This window comes from Nicotiana tabacum, chromosome 18 (genome assembly GCF_000715075.1).
Source record: "Nicotiana tabacum cultivar K326 chromosome 18, ASM71507v2, whole genome shotgun sequence".
Classification (NCBI taxonomy): Eukaryota; Viridiplantae; Streptophyta; class Magnoliopsida; order Solanales; family Solanaceae; genus Nicotiana; species Nicotiana tabacum.
The window spans coordinates 62908692-62930000 of NC_134097.1; the positions used below are offsets into that span (position 1 = coordinate 62908692).

General features: G+C 37.1%; 1 protein-coding gene across 2 annotated transcripts; it reads left to right on the forward strand.

Moving 5' to 3' along the window:
• The first annotated feature begins 14603 nt into the window (after positions 1-14603).
• LOC107792980 (uncharacterized) lies at positions 14604-20108 on the forward strand. 2 transcript variants are annotated; one of them, XM_075236937.1, is made up of 9 exons: positions 14948-15086; positions 15162-15326; positions 15405-15513; positions 15605-15667; positions 15791-16429; positions 17286-17577; positions 18168-18249; positions 19179-19429; positions 19549-20108. In XM_075236937.1, the coding sequence occupies exons 3-8, from the start codon at positions 15468-15470 to the stop codon at positions 19383-19385; spliced, it is 1329 nt and encodes a 442-aa protein (XP_075093038.1). In that variant the 5' UTR covers positions 14948-15086; positions 15162-15326; positions 15405-15467; the 3' UTR covers positions 19386-19429; positions 19549-20108. The 2 variants fall into 2 exon arrangements, with proteins under 2 accessions (XP_016470733.2, XP_075093038.1); XM_016615247.2 differs by lacking the exon at positions 15162-15326 and having other exon boundaries at positions 14604-15086.
• The last annotated feature ends 1201 nt before the right edge of the window (positions 20109-21309 follow it).

A 21309-nucleotide genomic window follows, 5' to 3' on the forward strand; every position in this document is an offset into this window, starting at 1 on the left:
TTTTTATCATAGAGCTGCTTAATATATTGTTGCAGATCGATGGCTTCGTCTACTTTAATTTGATACTGAGTCTAGAGGCGGATCCAGGATTTTAAGTTTATGGGTTCTTGTCACAATTTTAAATTAATATACAATAATAACTGGGTTCACAAATAGATATTTAATAAATTTTTTAACAAAAATACTGGGTCTACGCAAAAATTACTAGGTTCCCTGGAACCTGTATACTACACGCTAGATCCGCCCCTTACTGAGTCCCGAAAGAGTTGAGTAAATAATCTTGCAATAAAACTATACTATGTGTTTTAGGCTATACGAACAATGTAAATAATATGAAATTTCTGTTACAGAGAGAAGGGGCAGCTGATGGAGGTTTGTAGTGGTGGTAATGATTATGGTGGTTGGGTGATGCTAATGACATTGGTTGGGTGAAAGGGAAAGGTGGTGGTGAAGGAAGAAGAGGGGGGAAGGTGGTGGTGAAGGAAGAAGAGGGGAAGGGGGTAAATGGGATTGGGCGTGGTGGAGTGCCACGTGACATCTATCTCAGCAAAATATCAGGCCACGTAGGATGATGTTGGATATGGTGAAGGTCCTAAAAGAGAAAGGGTATTTTTGTACCAGTTTTATAACGTTAGGGATTTTTATGGACAAATAGTATAACGGAGGGTATATATGATTTTTTTTGCATAGTAAAGGGATATTTTTTACCCTTCTCCGTAGAATTTAACACCTGGCCACATTGAGTTTGATTGATTAATTGCAATTGTAGCCTTTTGAGCTTTTAATTCTTTTTAAAAATTAACTTAATTAATCTTATTTAAATGCAATAAAATATAATTATCAAATATATTATTAATTACTATAGTAATTAATTAAATTATTATAACACTTTATTTGTTGAATTGTGAAACTAATTTCGTCTAATTAAAGTAATATAGACAATATAATTATAAATTAAAGGCTAATTCCTTAAATTGATTGTAAAATATATTTTTGAGATATAAAGTTCTTTTTAATGGTTCAAAATTGTAATAGTACTATAATTTATAAATATTTAATATCAAATTGCTATTAAATCAATAATATTTATAAATATTTAATATCAAATTATATATAAGTATTATATTATTTATATTTTAGGAAAAATAGGTGTTATTGATTTAAAAATATTTTACCACATCTATTGTTAATTAACAAGGCGTAAACTATTAAATTTGAATAGAGAGTGTCAAAATTGGTCGTCAACAGCTGCCCCTTTTTAATTAGAGAAGATGAAAGAGGTTACAGGCAAAGGAATTGACTTAAGGACCAATTTTTTCCCTAATCTAGACATATATTATAGAGATGGTACATAGGATTGTAAAGATCATGAGTTGTGAGATTAGGGGCCAAATTCTGGCTTTGAATCGTCTACATACCTCGGGCTTAAGAGGATCAGGACTCATGTAGTTTTGGAATGATGATTCAAAAAGAGTGGCACTTGCAGGAATTGCCCCAATATCGTGTTATGATTATACTGCAAGACGAAAAGATTTTAGAACCTAGAATGACTTCACGGATTGTAGCTTGATTATGAGACTTGAAAGATTTGGTGACTTTGGAGTTCTACTAATCAGATTGAGTTAGAGTTTGGATCATTGGGATCGCTTATGAATTTGTTGTCCCTCATAGCGGTGTAACTTGGTTTGCTGCTTAGAAGAAGTTCCATGTTATAGTGTTTGATCCTACAAAAGGAGATACACACATACTCATATATTGTAGTGCAAATATGTTAAGATATTATGTAAATATGCAGGAATAATAATGTCTGGATGTCGCCTAGCCGTTATTTGGGATATTCAGGCGATGGGGTGTTTTAATGTGAAGTGTCCGAGCTTTGGAGCATTATTTGGGATGCCAGGGATGGGCCTTTAAATCTGACTTGATTGTTAGTTGGGTTGTGCACTGTTTTGCAGCTATCAGAGCATTTGAATCTCCATGGAATAGGAGTATCTTCGCGCAATGGGAGTGGTTTACATTGAATTTAAAATCTCTACACTATGGGAGTATCTCCTCGCGATGGGAGTAGTTGACTTTGAATATAAAATCTTCGCATGACCTGAGTGTCTTTGTGCGATGGGAGTATTTGACTTTAAATGTAAAAATGCATGTAAGCTGCATAAATAAAAATGTTAGAACATTCAAGATAAAAGCATAGAAGTAAATGAGCAAGTCCAAGAGATACTCTTGACTGCATAATTAATTTGTGATCATCGATCGGCAAAGCGTGTGGCAGAATTGGATGGTCCATCCTTCGATTGGCGAAGTCGGCGATCGGGTTTGCAACTATCTACTTGAAATCTCTGATGTGGCGAAGTGATGGTATGATATGTGTGAAGTGCTCCGATTGGTGAAACGAGTGATGAGATATGTACAAAGAGCTCCAGTTGGTGAAGCAGACGATTTGCTATATACAAGGCTCCAATTGGCGGGGCCGATGGCTTGATATGTACAAGTTGTTCTGATTGGCAGAGCAAGCAATTTGATATATACAGGGCGCTTCGATTGTGTGGAAGAATTGACTATAAAATACCTGCAAATAATTTGAAGTTAGTGCTTAACTATATGAGAAAATGAATTGAATAATAACAGTGAGATAAGGGGTCATGAAATTGTAGCGGGTCCATGCTTGATCCCGGTGCGCTCTAGTATCCTTTGATTCTTGTCAATCCCGCGTTCAAAGAAAATTCTTAGTTGGGGGTGGGGGGAGGGAAGTGATTTGTGTTTATTGTAGACCTGGCCTTTCCCCGAATCTCTGGGCTATTCCATGAAGTTCGGTAGGTGGAAGAGTAGAATTTCAAAAATTTGAAAATCCATTTATGTTTATGGAAAATGTTGTTCTTCCGAATTATGAGATGTTTAAAAGTTCCTTTTGATACGAGTATCATTTTTGCATGGCTCTATCCTATTGATGATGATTTCCTGTATATGCCCCTGATGATGATGTTTCTTGACGTCGCGATCACGTCCTAATCTAAATAAGTGCATTACAAAGGCTTTCCTAGGGTTATGATCGAACCTTTTCAGGTTGCCTATGTATCTGAGTAGAATCAGGTCTGAATGTTGTTCGAACTTAATAATGAAATGAATTATGATAACTGAGCCTGAATTAGGAAGCCTATGTATCCAAATTGAATCAAGTTAAAATGTAGTTCGATTACAATAGATGTAAAGTGGTAAGAAATTTGAAATGATATGGTCGAGTCCGACTCAGACTGCCTACGTATCCAAATGAAATCAGGCCAAAACATAGTTCGATTACAGTAAATAACTGAATCCAATGTGGATTGCCTATATATTCCTGCCAAAGGAAATCAAGTCATGGAGTAGATCTGAATACATAAAAATGACATTTGGATTTTCTATTACAAGAGGGGGAAACACCGGACCCTACGTATGTTTCCTATGTATCCTACCATGGGAAGTCAGGTCAGTCGTTGTTCTGTTACAACAAAACCCTAACTTTATTGTCTTCAAATATAGTATCTCTTGGGTGCGTCTGAATTGATGGGCTTTGTGCTAACTCTTTCATCCATTTCTGCTAGGATTAATGCTCATCTCAACAATACTCGATGGACCACATAAGGACTTTTCCAATTTTGTGCGAACTTCCCCTTGGCCTCTTTTTGAAGAGGGAATATGTTTTTCAAAACCAGTTGCCCCAGTATGAACTATCGAGGTTCATTTTTCTGTTGAAAGCATTGGCCATCCTATTTTGATACAGCTAACCATGACACCCTACGTCTTGTCTCTTTTCATAAATGAGCATGAGTTGTTCTTGCCTGACATGTATCCATTCTGCATCAGCATTATCTAGCTTGGCTTCCTGGATAACTCTCAAAGATGGTATCTGGACTTCTATGGGTATCACATCTTCTGTGCCATATACCAATATATATGGAGTTGCCCCAGTAGATGTCCTATTGGTAGTATGGTAACCAAGTAGGGAAAATGATATCTTCTTGTGCCATTGCATGTGATTGTCCACTATCTTCCGCAACATCCTCTTGATGTTTTTGTTGGCTTCTTCAACCGCTCCATTCATTTGTGGCTTGTAGGTTGTGGAGTTACGGTGGACGATATTGAACTTCTCACAAATATCCCTCATGAAATTGTTGTTGAGATTGGCTATATTGCCAGTTATGATTGACTCCGGAATTCTGAATCTATAGACTATATTGTTACAGACGAAATCTGCCACCACCTTCTTTGTGATTGCCTTGCATGTAGAGGCTTCGACCCATTTAGTGAAGTAGTTGATATCTTCCAAGATGAAACAATGCCCGTTTAATGTGGCGGGTTCTATAGGTCCAATAATCACATCCATGCCCCAAGCGGCAAATGGCCAAGGAGAACCTATTACATGTAACTGATTTAGCAGGACCCAAATGAAATCCCCACAAATCTGACACCAGTGACACTTTTGCACATAGCAGATGCTATCACTTTCCATGGTCATCCAAAAGTATTCAGCTTTCAGGATCTTCATGGCTAAGGTGTAGTCGTTCATGTGAGGCACGCACATTTTTGCATGTATTTCTTCTAATAACCTTGTTGCTTTAGCAATATCTACACATCTTAACAGACCCAAATCTGGGGTCCTCCTATGTAGGACTTCCCCATTAAGGAAAACGTGATTTGCTAGTCTTCTTAATGCTTGCTTCTAACTATTTATGGCACTTTCTAGGTATTCACTTACTTCAAGGAACCTTCTGATGTCATAGTACCAAGGCTTACCGTCTAGTTCTTCATCGATATGGAAATAATATGCATGCTAATCTCGAACCTCTACCTCGATAGGGTCATTGTAGTTCTTGTGTAGCTGTTGGATCATGGATGAAAGGGTTGCGAGAGAGTCGACGAACTAATTATGGATTCTGGGAACATGTTTGAACTCAATCTTGGTGAACTTCTTACACGGCTCCTTTACACAGTGCATGTATGGAAGGATATTGACATTCTTGGTGGTCCATTCACCCTAAACTTGGTATATCAGTAAATCATAATCTTATATGACTAAAAGCTCTTTAATGTTCATGTCGATTGCAATTCTAACCCCGATGATGCATGTCTCATATTCTACCATATTATTTGTGTAAGGAAACCTTATCTTAGCGGAATCCGGATAATGGTGTCCTGACTCAAAAATTAGGAGTGCCCCAATTCCTACACCTTTGAAGTTTTCCGCCCCATCGAAAAACATTTTCCACCCTGGGTACGACTCTGAAATGTCCTCCCCAATGAAAAAAACTTCTTTATATGGGAAATATGTGGTGTGTGGCTTGTATTCTTATCTACCGGGTTTTCTGCAAGATGATCAGCTAATACTTGTCCTTTGATGGCTTTCTGCGTCATGTACACAATATCGAACTCACTGATAAGAATATTCCATTTGGCCAATTTTCCCGTAAGCATCAGCTTCTGGAAGATATACTTGAATGGGTCGAGTCGGGATATCAAATATGTGGTATATGCTGATAGGTAATATCTTAACTTCTGAGCGATCTAGGTCAAAGCGCAGCAGGTCCACCCTAACAGGGTGTATCTGGCTTCGTATGGTGTGAACTTCTTGCTCGGGTAATAGATAGCTTGCTCCTTCTTTCCAGTCTCATCGTTCTGTCCCAACATGCATCCAAATGCATTATCCATAACAGACAAGTATAGTAGTAGTGGCTTCCTAGGTTCAGGAGAACTAACACTGGCAGACTCGACAAATATTCCTTGATCCTATCGAAAGCTTTCTGATATTCTTCTGTCCACTTTGATAGCGGCATTCTTTTTCAACAACTTTAAAATGGGCTCACATGTGGTTGTAAGTTGCACGAATCTAATTTATGTGGTTCAACCTTCTAAAGAAGCTCATCATGTCCTTCTTGCTTTGGGGTGGAGGCAAGTCTTGAATGACCTATCTTTGAGGAGTCCAACTCTATCCCCTTTCTGCTGACAATTAAACCTAGTAGTTTTCCTGCGCGAACTCTGATGTACACTTCGCATGATTCAACTTCAAAATGTACTTTCACAACCGTTCAAATAACTTTTTTAAGTCACTCAAATGATCCGCACTCTACCGAGATTTTATGATGATGTTATCCACATATACCTTAATCTCTTTTTGGATCATGTCGTGAAAGAGGGTCATCATGGCCCTCATGTAGGTAGCAACGTCGTTCTTAAGGCCGAACTACATGACCCAATAGCAATAAATCCCTCATGGTGTGGTGAATGCTATCATTTCTATGTCTTCTTCATGCATCAGAATCTAGTGGTATCCAACAAAACAATCCACGAATGATTACAACTCATGTGTTGTACAGTTGTTGATAAAGATATGGATATTCGGTAGAGGAAAGTCGTCTTTAGGACTGTCTTTTTTAAGATCTTGGTAGTCCATACATATCCTGATCTTCCCATCCTTCTTTGGTACCGGTACGATGTGTGCCAACCAAGTCGGGTAATTGGTGATCCTCACCACATTTACTTTTATCTGCTTGGTGACTTGTTCTTTGAATTTTAGACTTAAATCTCATTTAAATTTCCTGGGTTTCTGCTTGAATGGTGATCGGGCGAGATCGGTACGTAATCGGTGCGAGACGATGTTGGTACTCAATCAGGGCATGTCGTCATATGACCAAGAGAATACATCAGTGTATTATTGGAGGAGCTCTACCAATTCTTTCTTTCATTTTGTCTTCATATTGATGTTTCTTCGAGTCTTTTTCACGTCTTCTTCACTTCCTATATTGACCACTTCTGTCTCTTTAAGGTTAGAGGCTTCTTCTGGCTTTCTAGCTGTTCGATCTCTTATGGGAGGTTCTCAGGCATCATACCCTCATTGTACCTTTCATAGTTCGGATCATTTTTCTCAAAGAATTTGTTACATGTTATAATCACGGAACATGGGTTTATATTGATTTGATTACTTAAAAGAAAAATTATGTATAAATAAAGATAAATATGAATTCATGGTAATTTCAGGAAAATAATTCTTTTGTTTCATCAAAGGAACATTTCAGCATTCGAAGAGGAAATTTAATAACAAAGTACATGCGTGGTTTAGGCCTTAATTGACCATGCGTTTTCAAAATTACTACAATTCCACACTACCTAGACTTCCGGCAAACCAGTGATGGACTGGCGGTCCAGTTGTGCAAGGTCTCTCCTGGTTCGCAACCCGAATAGTCAGCATCTTGATATCAGCTTCGCCACAATGTTCCTCAATCATGGCCATGAACGATCTTCCCTTCCGATCAATGATATCATCTTCTGGTGGTGAGATTTGACTTGGGCACGGAACACGATCTAGTACAAAAATATTCTTCCTAGGGTTACCGTTATAAGTTCTTCCAGTTGTAGGTTGATACCCTAAGTCAACGGTACTTTTCTGCTTTTTATGTTGAATTGGCTCTATTATCCTATCTAATTGGTCTCCCAGCCCAATCCCTAGTGTGTACCTGTCACGACCCAAACCGTTGAGCCGCAACGGGCATCCAGTATCTTACTCAACCGAGTACCAACATAACGTATCTTTTCATGCCATACTATCATAAATAACTGAGTCGAAGAGGCTGCCGTGAAATAGGCAGAATACAACAGGTAATGCCAACTTATACATAAGACATATGGGCCTCTAAGACCAAAATAACCACTTGAATACTGAACATAGGCCGAGAAGGCCATATGATCTTTTGCGTACATGACATCTATCTACAAGCCTCTAAGAATACATAATTTTCATAAAGGTCGGAATAGAGTCCCGCCATACCAAACAATACATATCTAACTCATACTAACCAAATAAGCAACTCCGAAGCAAATGGAGCACATCAACATCTTCTGCTGAGCTGATAGCCTACTTGGAGGGCTCTCGACCTGTCTATCGAGACCTGCAGGCATGAAACGCAGCATCCCTAAGCAAAAAGGGACGTCAGTACGAATAATGTACTGAGTATGTAAGGCACATAAATAAGTACATAACAGACATGGAGGAAATATAGAGTAAATGACTCCACCTGTAAGTCTGGATAACTTTGTAAATCATGAAATAATTATAGTGTCATGCATATGCATATGAATGTCATGTCATGCATAGGTACATGTTTCATAACATCATCAGGCCTCTGAGGGCATCCCATCATATCATCTCGGCCACTATGAGCAAAATTATTAACGTATACCAGCTGATCAGGTGGTGGTGCGTATATAACGCCGTAACTTTTTCCGTTATCCCATATAAATATAATATACATATATACGCGTGTATAATGCCATCTGGTCATAGGTCAATGTACATGAATAAATGCATGAAATGCATAAGAAATACGTTAATAAGATTTTCTCAGAATGCCATAAAAATCTATATGCCTTTTGGATAAACTTTATCAAATACGTATTTTTCTGAGACCCATGAACAGAAGATATAATAGTAATTCACATGGGGAATCAAGAATATAGACACCCCTAGTATTTCTATGAATAGAGTCATTTGTGAAAGTTACGTATTTTGCTCGTTTCATTTGTATTATTTGGATTATGCCAAAAAGAAAGAAGGGATAGTCTTAACATACCTTACTTTAATACGAAGTAATCTCCAACTTGCTCAAATATGGAGAAAAACCAACGTTATAGTCGTGAAATTGTCGTAGAGACAATCATGATTGATTGTTGCATCAACCTCACCTTGAATATGCTTGTAGAAATTGTTCTCAATTGAGAAGTTAGAAGTTACAGATTGTACTCCAACTTGTAGAAATTATTGTAGGACTTTTCTAAGGAATTTTATTGCTAAGGTAAAGCAAGAAGCTCACATCTGCAAATGCAAGGCTAACGTTTTTGGATCTTTTTTTTTTGTAGGAAAATGATTAGAAATGAAGTGTCTTGGTACTACACATTATATTTGTCACCTAAGCTTATGTGGATACTTAGTCATATGTTTGGTTAGCTTATTTGCTGCCACATTTTGGTTGGGGGGGGAGAAGGGTGTGTATTAGTTTTATCTTATATTTTAATAATTAACTAGGTAATGTCCCGTTACCAGGTAATTAATTAATTACCTGCATAATTAAATATTATCTCAACTTACCTAAAATACTACTCTCTTTTAACACACTTTATACACCTTACTATCATGGCCATGGATTACCTTGTATGTTACTAGTCCATAAATATCGGGTATTTTAGCTCGGGCCATATTTTATCACAAAATGTCATACTTCGACGAAATTCTTTTTATTCGATTTGCTTACCTTCTCACCTTCACCAATTTACTCCTTACTTGTTTGAAATAGTATAAAATTCTTATAATCTTAAAATAATCACATTCCCGAACTTATATCAATTAACTTAGATGAAACTTTAACGTACGAAAAAAGCGGGATGTAATATCTCATTTCCGAGCTTTCACCAATTTGCTTATAGCATACTTTTACGTACGAAAACATGGGGTGTAACAATACCCATACTTCATCATTTCTCACATTGCCATCTTTGACCTATATGGTGACGGCATGTTGTGATTCTGCTCATTGCATGATCTTGAATGCATGGAAGGTGACCCAATCTAATCCTTCTGTGAAAGGAACCACGTGCTCCAAGTAAGATGATCGGCTTCACTCCCCATATATCACGATCTCCTGTCAATCCTATTCAAATTTCATACACAATGAAGAGTGGAAGGAACTGCCCCTGTAATGTGTATCCAGAGCCTTCCTAGTAGTAGATTATATAAAGACAAAATGTCCATTACTTGAAACAATATCGGGAACTCAACTGGTCCAATTTGCAAGGCTAAGTAAATCTCTCCAATGACATCCTTCTGTGATCCATCGAAAGCCCTTATACTCTCACATGGTTTTCTTTAACTTTTCTCAAATAAATGCCCAATTCTCACATAGTAGAGAATGGGCTAATACTCCGGATCCTCCATTGACAAGTGCTCGAGATACGACTTTATCTCCATACTTGATTGTGATATGAAGAACCTTGTTGTGATCCATACTCTCCACAGGAAGTTCATCTCTCCGAAAGGAAATCTTGTTTGCCTCCACCATCTTCCCAATGGTTGCTGCTAGCACCTCACTAGTGGTATTGCTCGACACACTTACCCTGCATAGAACTTTTACCAGACTATGACTGTCGGAGCTCATCAACAAATCCATAATTGATATGTGCGCAAGGGTCTTTCTCAACTGTTCTTCTACGGAGTATTCTTTAACCGATATCCTCCTCCAAAACTCTGCTGCCTTATTATCTGTTATGTTTATTCTCTGATTCTACTATCTATTCGGGGTCCCTCGGTTTACCTCTTCTGGAGCATAACACCTTCCTGACCTAGTCATCCCATGAGTAGCTGCGATGTCTGTCATTTTTGAAAGTATAAGAGGGAGGTAAATTGTCAAGTTTTGTTTTTATACATAAGTAGTTGACTAGTTTACCAAGTAATCGACTGAAAGTAGAAGCAAGATAAAATTAAAGATAGAATGTAAAGTGCAGAAACTAAATGACACGCAAATTTTTTATACTGGTTCAGATTCATTATGAATCTACTCTAGTTCTCTTGGGTTGCAAGGGTGTTATCTCTTCAAAGATCCTTGAATAACTTCGTACAAATGTGTTGATGTTATCTCGAACACCAACTCTCTTTTGGTTCTAACCACACCACCCCAACCCGATGCACTACCAACCTACAACAACAACAACAACAACGACCCAGTATAATCCCACAAGTGGGGTCTGGGGAGGGTAATATGTACGCAGACCTTACCCCTACCCCGAAGGGTAGAGAGGCTGTTTCCAGGAGACCCTCGGCTCAAAAAAGCAATAGGAGATGATATATTAGTACCATAAAAATGCATAATAAAAATAACAACAATATATAAGAGATATGAAATACAGAATACGAAATACGATTTCGAAATACGAAATAGATGGCTGGTATAGCACAACTAGAAGGCTGGTATAGTAAAGCGTTGCATCACTACCAACCTAAGCCTACATAAATGCGAGCCTGATCATGCGAACGCAATGGCTAATCCCCAAACGGCTCCCAACCAACCTCTTCTCTATGCAAACGTGAGCCCATCGCCTGCAAATGCGCATAATATCTCCAACCCTTTACGAACGCGACCATGTATGCCAACACGAAGTATAAAAATCATATCTACCCAAATATGCCTCCACGATCGCGAAGCATACCAAGCAACAATAGAAAATCTACAATTCAACCAAGCTTCGGGTGATCCGAAACTCACCCGAGCCACTTGGGACCCCATTCAATTATACCAACAAGTCTGTAAACACTATCTGGACCTATCCAAATCCTCCAAACACATGCAAGATCACCACATCTACGAATCGGTGATCAAACCATCAATTGAACTTCTGTTAGGTTCATAAGCTTCTAAACTTCCAACCAAATGTTTGATTCCTATCAAACCAACTCGGAATGTAACCGAACTTTGCACACAAGTCCCAAATGATATAACGAATCTATTCCAAGTCCCGGAATAACAATCCAAACCTAATATCATCAAAGTCAATCTCGGTCCAATCTAAAAAAAATTCAAACCTTCAGCTTTCCAACTTTCGATAATTAGAGCCAATACGTCCTAGGAACCTCCAAATCCGTACATACGCCTCAGTCCAAATCACCATACGAACCTATTAGAACCATCAAAATATCGATTCGAGGTCTTTTACGCACAAGTCTAACCTTGGCCAACTCTTATAACTTAATCTTCAAACTATGAAATTAAGTGTCCAAATTCACTCCAAAACGTTCCTAAAACCAAACCAACCATCCCCGCAAGTTACCTAACAACAAATGCACATGCAGAGAAATATCAAATTGGGAAACGAGGCTAAAATTCACATCATGACCGGCCGGATAGTTATAGTGGGAGAGACTTTTAATGATACAACTAATTTTGGGGATCGTTTGGTACGATGGATAGGCAAAAATAATTCTAGGATAAAAAATTAGTACTACTTTATTCCTTGTTTTGTTACTAATCCTGTGAAGAGTAAACCAAGGATTAAAAATAATATCGAGATAGCTTATACATGCCAGAGGGTGGAATAGTAATCACAGGATAAATTATTCAAATATAAAGCAATATAGTTAAAAATTCTAGGGTTAATACAACATATCAAACAGTAGATAAGAAATAATAATAGGATAACTAATTTCAATATAACTTGTCTTCAAACCAAACCACCTCTCGAGAAGCCAAATTTTATGCATGCCACGTCTTCTTTTTCTACTTCCACATTTACTTTTCACCCCCTCTACCTCTGCCTTCTCTTTGCCATCATGTCATTTATCCCAAAGATTAAGGCTACAAAAAGCAGCACCCGAGAGTTCAGACATAATTGCTTAACACTTTCTTTCCCTTTTGAACATCAATTATGAAATGGTAAACAATTGAGACTAATATAGCGTGCAAAAGAGTGGAGAGGTTGAGTCCTCTCCCCTTCATTTTCATTATTTCTTGGCTCAAAGAAAATTGGATAAGCATTAAGATCCTCAAGTTGTGGATCCATGCCTTTTAGACGTCTAAGAGTGATAAATGTGTAATTTCCCTACATCTTGCAAATTGAATCAAATCTGAAATGTGGGTTTTTTAGATCTATCAATGTCATACGGACAATGATTAAGAAAAATTATTTGAAGTTGAATTTGAAATTTCCTCTATAGAATTTGTCAAGTTGTGTTTGGATTGTTGTACCTTTATATACCCAAAAAAGAAGTTTATTAAATGAAGACTTGTGAGTGTAAATTGAAAATATAAAAATAAAAAAAATAAAAAAAATCAGTTAGATGGAGAAAGTAGTTATTATTGACCTCGATAAAAAGAAATTCGAGCAGCATGTGCGTAGGGGAATCCAAAAGAAAGAGACAGAGAAAATCTAGTGACAGTACCAACTGTGATACTGTAGCAATCAATGTGGGGCTTTGCCAATCTTACCTGAGTACCTAACTCCTATCTCCTAACATAGAAGTGAAGCAATTTATAATTTAGACATTTATTCATACCTGATCCTGAAGAGACCATACCCCGTATGCCCAGATTAGAGTCATAAGACCCCTGGCCCTTAAAACTTGGACTAAACCCCGCGAACGCAAAATGCTGTCAGATGTGATTTATAGTATAGTTATGTGAGCAAATGTAAATGGGGCAAGTGCAAAATTTTGGAGCGAGTGGTAACCGCTGGACCAAAAATAAATAAATTTCGGTGTTGAATTTAGCATTTTGCTTGTGTGGAATCACCCAAAATTCATTCGTGCAACTAGGGTGACAAATAGGTGGGTCGGGATGAAAGGGTAATGCAAAACGGATAAATTAACCGACCCAACCTGTATTTAATACGGATAAAAAATGAGTTAATCGCAGATAATATGGATATTCATATTATCCACGACTTCTTGAATATGATCACTTTTGAGAGAATTCCTAGTCTTCTAAACTTGAGGAACTTCCAATTGGAGACTTTACAAATTTAAAAGTAAACCCATTATTTATCCATTTTCTAAGTGAATAATATATTTTTTTTCTATATTTGACCTAAATAAAATTCATTTTCTAACCCATATTTTAATGGATAATATGGATGTATAACTATTTTTTAAAATCATTTTGCCACCGTTACTTTCAACTAACGACAACATACTGTACTATTGATTTGCCCATTTCCACCGGATTTCAAAGATAGCTAATAATTACTCTTTTTGGCACGAATAGCTCCTTAATCAATGGAATTTCAGGGAACAACTTCAAACGTGATTAGACATATGTTTTAACTTACATGGCGCTTGGGACTTCCATCTCTTTTCAAAAATTGCAATACATTCAAATGAAACTTTTCTTAGCTGCACTAGATTGTTAATTAGTACAAAATATATATAGTCCATAGTTAGAATTACAAGATATGAAATGTTAAACTTTACACCAGTAAATTAATTACTAAATTGTCTGGAATAAATCATAAGAATGTGAGCTTATATTAGCATAAAAAAATGAAACGCTCCGTACTAAGAGAATGAGAAATTCTCAATTCTTAATCACGAGAACTTAATTAAGGGCGAATGAGTTCAAATTATACCATAACATTTAGAGCATATATGTTTAGGATCTAAAGTTAATAAGTTCAACTTTTAATGTTTTTAAATTGAAGTTGTTGTACTTTTAAGATTATAACTCTATAATCTAGTACTACTATTTATTAAAATTATTGCATTTCACATATATATTCATGATGGTATAAAAAATACGGAGTTGGATGGAATATAGCTAATTAGCTACATCCACTGAGGCTGTGGCGGAGGGAGGGCTTTTGCTAAGGGGGTTCAAAAAAGGATTAAGTTAAAAAATTTAATGAGATTGTACCTGGTGGGAATTGAGCCAATGACTTCATAATGGTTTTGAACCCCTTGACTATTAAGCCATGCTTTTTGGCCAGATGATTCAAAATATAATATATATAGAGAAAAAAAATCAAATTTTACTTTATATACACAGTGCAAGGAGTTGTGTATAAGAAGGTTCGGATAAACACTCTTGCGCCCTTGAATCCGCCGCTGCACTGAGGACATCCCACACAAAGAGAAACTTTAAAAATATGGGGAAAAGGTCTCTTGCATGGAGAGAAGAGAATCCGACGTTTTGTTTTTTAATAGTGTGAACAAAACATAAAACATGATGATGAAGTCACATTCCCACTTCAGAAAGCTTTGTCCTTTCCTTGAAGATTCCATTTTTGTTAAATACAGTCATATGACATCGACCTTTACAAACACGCCATTACATCTAAAGTCTACACAAGTAGAGTAGAGTTCATGTCAGAAACAATTACTTATATATGATGTAATGTAATTAATGCGGAATTAAGAAGTGAAAATGTCGGAGCTAAGGTTTCAGGATCAGAGATTGAGTTTGATATTTGGAGGTCGTGATGTTAGCCCGGATTCTGTCATTTTCACCGCCGACTTCTCTGCGTCTCCCAGCCTTGATCGCTGCTCCTTTACTTCTCTATCTCACCATCCGCATTTTCATGTAACAAGTTTTTCATTTTTATTGATCTCTCTCGATCTCTACTTTTATGTATTAACACTGTTACTCATCATATAGATGGAGAGGAACAGATTAGAAGGTGAATTCTTTTTTTATAAGGACGTATTTATAAGATTCATATAACCGGGCAACTAGTTTGGATTGAGCTTTAGTTGATCAATTGACTTTTCACCGAAAAATGAGGAGTGAGGATACTGCTTTTGGATTCTTTTATAGTAATTGGTATTTATCTGTACTACTTCTCAAAGTATGTAGTTTGCCGAATTCCATGAGATTGAAATCTTTGATCTGTTGTACCAGCATTTGACAGGGTATGAATTTCATGAAGCTTTGGGTGGTCCATCTCCAGATCTAAGCAAAGCCATGGTACACAAGAATAGTCACCTTCGTAGGAAAGAAAAGACAAAAGGTACCTCTTGCCTGTGTATCAGCTGGCTTCCTTCAAAAGCTTTGAAAGAATTAGAGATTAGACATTTACATTTACCATCACTGTTTTCCAGATCGAGAGGAGAAAAATCTGACCTTAGATTCAGCAAGAAAGTCATTTTCACAAGCTCTCAAAGGTAATGCACAAGTATAAAGGTTTTTGAAAGAAAAATTACAGTTCAGTGTGTATTTGTTTTGTTTAGTTCTTTGATATCAGATGAATTTGATCGAGAAGTACATTTGTGAATTCATTTGAATAGAATGTCAAGACAGGAGGTCAAAGGCCGGGAAGAAATTAGATAGGCAAAAACCAGATCTGAATAATGCTATAATTAAGGCAACACACTCTTCTCCGCGATTTGGTGTCATGAAGAAAACAACTGTTACTGCATCTGGAGCTTGTATGTTTCCTAGCCCTGGGACGCCAAACTATAGGCATTACATTCAGAAAGGCTGGAGCTCAGAGCATGTGCCATTGCGTTCAGCTGCTAATCGGAGGCAACTGAATACTGCATTGCTGCCTTATAACAATGGAAGAACATTACCTTCCAAATGGGAAGATGCAGAGAGATGGATTTTTAGCCCAGCATCAGGAGATAGAGGTTCATTACAGCAGCAACAGAGGCGGCCTAAATCCAAAAGTGGACCTCTTGGTCCTGCTTACTATTCATCGTATTCTCCAATAGTGCCTGTTTTTAAGGTAGGAAATGGTGGGAATCTGCTAGCCAGTTCTCCAAGTTCAAGCGGAGTGATAGCTTCTGATAGTTCGGCATTTCGTTCTGGAGGAAACTTAGGTGGTGGAAATTTTCCTTCATTCGTGGAGCCGTACATGGCAAGGTCAGTTAGTGTACATGGGTGTTCTGAACGTCTCAGTCTGTCAACACTGTCGATTCCCCAAGGTATAATTGACCAATTTTTGTTGGTTTGGTGCTTGTTAAATCTCATTAGAAAGTTAAAAGTTGATTTACTTGCTGCATCATTATTTGTCAAGCTAAGCCTGTGACAATGTAGCATAATTTATGTGTGTTAATACCTAAAATAAAAATAGAACCGATGGATTAATTAATACTAGAGTTTTTGTGTGTGTGTGTGGAGGATAATGAATCTATATTTCCAATGATGGAAGGCCAATTACATCTCAAGGCTCAAAATGAAATGGTTAAACAGAAAACTTGAGTACTTCTTTGTTTTCAAGAGTTATTATTGAAACTAAGAGTTTTTGGCTGACGGAGGGTGTCCTTCTGATTGTAAGCCAATGATAATGAAAGAAACACAGTGACCAGAAATTATATAGAAAACATAGAGGAGGAAAATGTGTGGTTTAGTTAATAGTTCTGAAATTCGTAATTATCTATCTTAAATCGAGCTTTGAGATAGAGAATCTCTGAAAAAGCACTAATTATAGCTAATAGATTCCTCAATTGGGAAGTTGTAGTTCCCTGTTATAAATATATAAGTTTGACGAAAATTGAAGTTTTTATAGTTCATCGAAAGAAGTGAGGATATATTATGAAGTTGTTTTGGATCTTCCCTTCAATGATCAAGTGTGCCAGATGTCCCTTGTTATGGTCCAGAAGTGTCGAAACTTGTTATGCCACTAGCATTTCCTTTTCTTTAGTTTGCAGTTTTTCTCCCTCCATCTGGTGTTTACACACATCTTTATCAATTTTATCTTGAGAACTGTGAGTTTAATAACACGTAAAGAATGATAATCCTTTTTTATTGTGTTTCACTGTCACAATATTTTTTGTTTAGACGAGAGCAGTGATGATATTGAGGATGCAACCAATGGAGTGTCTAGAATTATCTCAAGGAGGGATATGGCCACGCAGATGAGCCCCGAGGAAAGTCCTTCATCTCCATTGAGACTGTCGTCCTTCTCACCCTCAACTCCCTCCGTTCTACCAATTGTAAAAATGCAGAGAATCACTTCCCCCAAAGCAGAAGTGAGAGACGTGCCAGTTGACGAATGGGTAGCTCCGACTCCAGGAAGGGAAATCCGTTCTTCACATTGGGATGTTTCCAACACAACAAAGAGTGCTTCAAAGTAAGTGACGCTATTTCTCTTGTAAACTTGAAAAAGAAAGTTATGAACTGATAACTCTTATGTAGAAAATGCTATTCAAAAATAGGAAGAGATGAATATGTAGTTCCTTCTCAAGTAAATATTATAAAGAAAAGGAAGCCCGGTGCATGAAGCATTTCGCGTTCACGCAGGGTCCGTGAAAGGGTCGCACCCCAAGCGGTGTGATGTTGGCAGCTTACCGTGACGCAAGTGCCAGTATCTGATTCCACGGCTCAAACCCGTGACCTATAGGTCTCTTACGGAGATAACTTTAGTGCTGCTCTAAAATTCCCTTCTCTCAACTAAATATTATGAGACTCTATAGTTTTATAGAAGGTCTATCTCCTAGCTGCCAATTAGATGCCTGGTTTATGTTAGTTTATCAAATTACTTGTTTAAATATTTGCATACACTGGAATTCAGTCTATCTGATCCGTCAATCAGTGGTGTTTATCAAGAATATCATAAAACTGGCTGTTCTCCAAAGACCAGAAAACATTCATGTTTTTAATCTCTTTCCCTATATCTGTATGTATTCTTGCTGCTTATTCTATCCTGTAAATATAATCCAGGATTAGGAGGGAAGAAGCCAGTATTACTGCATGGGAGAACCTGCAAAAGGCAAAAGCAGAGGCAGCAATAAGGAAACTAGAGGTTGGTCTCACTACATTCACAATTCATCAACTCTATGGTGTCCATTTAGTATATTAATAACCTAAGTTGAACTGTTAAACCATCCATTGTGAAACCTACGCTTCCTATTGTGACATAAGTTTTTAAACCTGCGCTTCCTATTGTGAGATGAGTATTGTTTCAAAAAAGTGAAGCAGTCTTTTACGATTGGCTGGCCTAGAGAACTAGGCTAGTGTAGTAATGAAGGTTTTTGGTCATTGATACTGGTGGCAGCAATGCTGCGCTCTTAACTGTGATGATGTGTTCTTTTATCTTAAATGTTAATTCTTTCATCTTTAGTCTTTTGTCATTGTAGATGAACGTATAAGTTGATATATGAGCAATAGATTCTTCAAATGTTTTAAATATGTTAGGAACTGATAAAATGGGTGGTGAACAATGAACGATTGACCTTATTGATATGGAGATCTTTCTGCTGAAGGGACCAGGGAAAAGATATTTTCTTGCATTATATAACGTTACATGTTTTTTTTGCTTGAAGATTTGGAAAGCAAGACCGAATTTTCTATGGTATATGTAGCCAGCATTTGGAGATGGATTGCTTTAAGTTAGATCCCAAATTTTCCAAAAATGAATGCCTAACTACAACAATTTCTTCTCTCCCCTTTCTCCGCAATAAGATTAAGTTGTCAAAAGAAACAGTACAATGAAAAAGTTTCGTTATTATGTATTTGGATAATAACGTGCTATAACCATCAGGAAATGTGTCTCTCTGTAGATGCTACTACACATAATGGGGTGTATCCTTAAGTACATGTAGAATGGGAGAAGGATGAAAAGGGCTTGCAGTCACCAATAATAGAAAAAAGGATTTCTATTTGCAATTAAACTTAGTACTAACTCTCAACTGATCTTATAAGAAAAAATAATAATTCTCAAATGTAATGCAGATGAAACTGGAGAAAATGAGAACATCATCCATGGATAAAATTATGAACAAATTTAAATCAGCACAGAGAAAGGCCCAAGAAATGAGAAGCTCAATATCTGCTAACCAGGCAAATGAAGTTACAAATTCTTCTCAAACAGCCCTGTCTTTCCATCGGACTCCTCAACTAGGTTCTTTGAGTGGCTGCTTTACATGCCATGCGTCTTGATATTCTTGAAATCTCTGCTATGCATTAGTGAGCCTCCATATCAGGTACCCTAAACTTTCTATCTTAAGGTCTTTTTGGATTCAGATTATCTTGCAGATTATTATATGGTACTAAACGGTTAGATTTGTTTTCCTTCCTGATGTATGTTGCTGCATTTTGGAAGTGAACTGTCCGGATAATCTAATTCTTGAAGATGTGATCTGGTGGGTTGCAAATTCAGTATGTCAAGATTAGAGGCGAGTTGAAGATCTAAAGTCTGTGCATTTAGAACAATGGTGGACCTACATCGCCCTGTTGGATGCTCAACGCCATTATTTTTGGAGCCCAACACTATTTATTTATATATGAAACTAGTACTGCATAGACAGATTGCCTGAGCAATTCATCTCAGTAGCATCTCCAGATTAAGAAGATCATGTTGAGCACGCATGATGAAAAATCCTAGGTACACCATTGGTTCGACATGAAAGTGATCTTACTATATGTATACCATATACATCTTTTTTTTTGTGCGTATTTATACATATATAGCTCTAAGGGGAAGCAACAGGTATAGTTGAACCCAAAAACCCACTTCGGTGTATCCTCTGCCAAAGTATGCATTTTGGAAATCATGTACATGTCTCTATTTTTAAATTTCGCTATTGGGCAGAGACATGAACATAATATGGTCCAATTGAGGTTGAGATTTCCGTACAATGCAACTCAGATTTCATTTTGATTCGCCTTGCTTTGTAAGCTTTTGTAATTCTTGGATGAATCTGTATAAAGAATTGGTAAGAATTCTGTGATTAACAAATCTATGCCACCTTGTTTTAACGTAGCCCTGATTTCCGGGTATAATAACGAACTTTTTGCTAAGCTAGTGTATTACCTGCATTTATATTTTTTCGCTTTTTTGTTGTATAAAAGTGATTGATATGCCGTTAACAGCAAACTACCAGATTTATTTTGCTAACGTGAACATGGGTACGTTGGGACTTGGGAGTTCACAAATCTTGGAATTCAAAGGTTTTCTCTTAATTAGAACAAACACTGAAGACATTATGGGAGAATCTTAATTATAACAAACACTGAAGACATTACTTTGGCAGGAGCATAAAGGAGAGAATTGGGACTTGGGAGCATGAAATTGTTGAAGTGTGGCTAGAACAACAAGCTGATAAGCAACCATGATTAAGCCTTATTGTAAAACTAACTAGTGTAGTTAGTTAATTGAGGTTGTCAGACATTCAGTTACCACCTGTTAGAATGTATATAAACATCTCTGTACAAAAGAGAAAGAGGAGCAATTCATTTTCAACAGAATCAGTAAACAATTATTTTTCTTCTTCCTCTTTTTCAAGCTAAATGTTCTCTTCGCTCTTAGCTCCAACTTCTACATTCATGGCAATTAACATGGTATCAGAGTCATCAGTATTAGTCTAAGCTGACTCGCGATTTACTTCTCTACTTCTGGATTGCTTCAATTCTGCAATTGAATGCTGAATTGTCTTAGAGTAATCTCAATCGAAGCTACGGTTTGTGATTCTTAGAAGTTGTAGTTAACAATGGCGATTGGAGTGAAGAAAATAATATGATTCCATTCACAACTGCTATAACATCAGCTAATGGCAATTATGTTTAAGCTACACATGTTTTTCCATTGATTGATTATAATCATCCATTGTACCTATAACCTACAGTCACATCAGGTTGTTCTCTAATCTCTATTCATTTGACTGGATCTGATAGCAATGCCTTGTAGAGTCGTGCTATGAGTATTGATTTTTTAGGTAAGAGAAAATTAGGTTTTGTTGATGATAGATTCCCTAAATTTAAATTCGAACTAAAACTTCATGATTTGTGGGAAAAGGTGAAAGTAGTTGTCTTATCTTGGATCATGAATGTTCTAAGACCAGGATTGCTCAGTAGTGTAATGCAT

What these genes read in the sequence shown, in the direction of transcription:
- LOC107792980 (XM_016615247.2), top strand. Translation starts at nt 14,931, where the DNA reads ATGTCGGAGCTAAGGTTTCAGGATCAGAGATTGAGTTTGATATTTGGA. An exon ending in TAGGAAAGAAAAGACAAAAG is followed by an intron (nt 15,514 to 15,604) that starts GTACCTCTTGCC and finishes ACTGTTTTCCAG; the next exon opens with ATCGAGAGGAGAAAAATCTG. An exon ending in ACAACAAAGAGTGCTTCAAA is followed by an intron (nt 17,578 to 18,167) that starts GTAAGTGACGCT and finishes AATATAATCCAG; the next exon opens with GATTAGGAGGGAAGAAGCCA.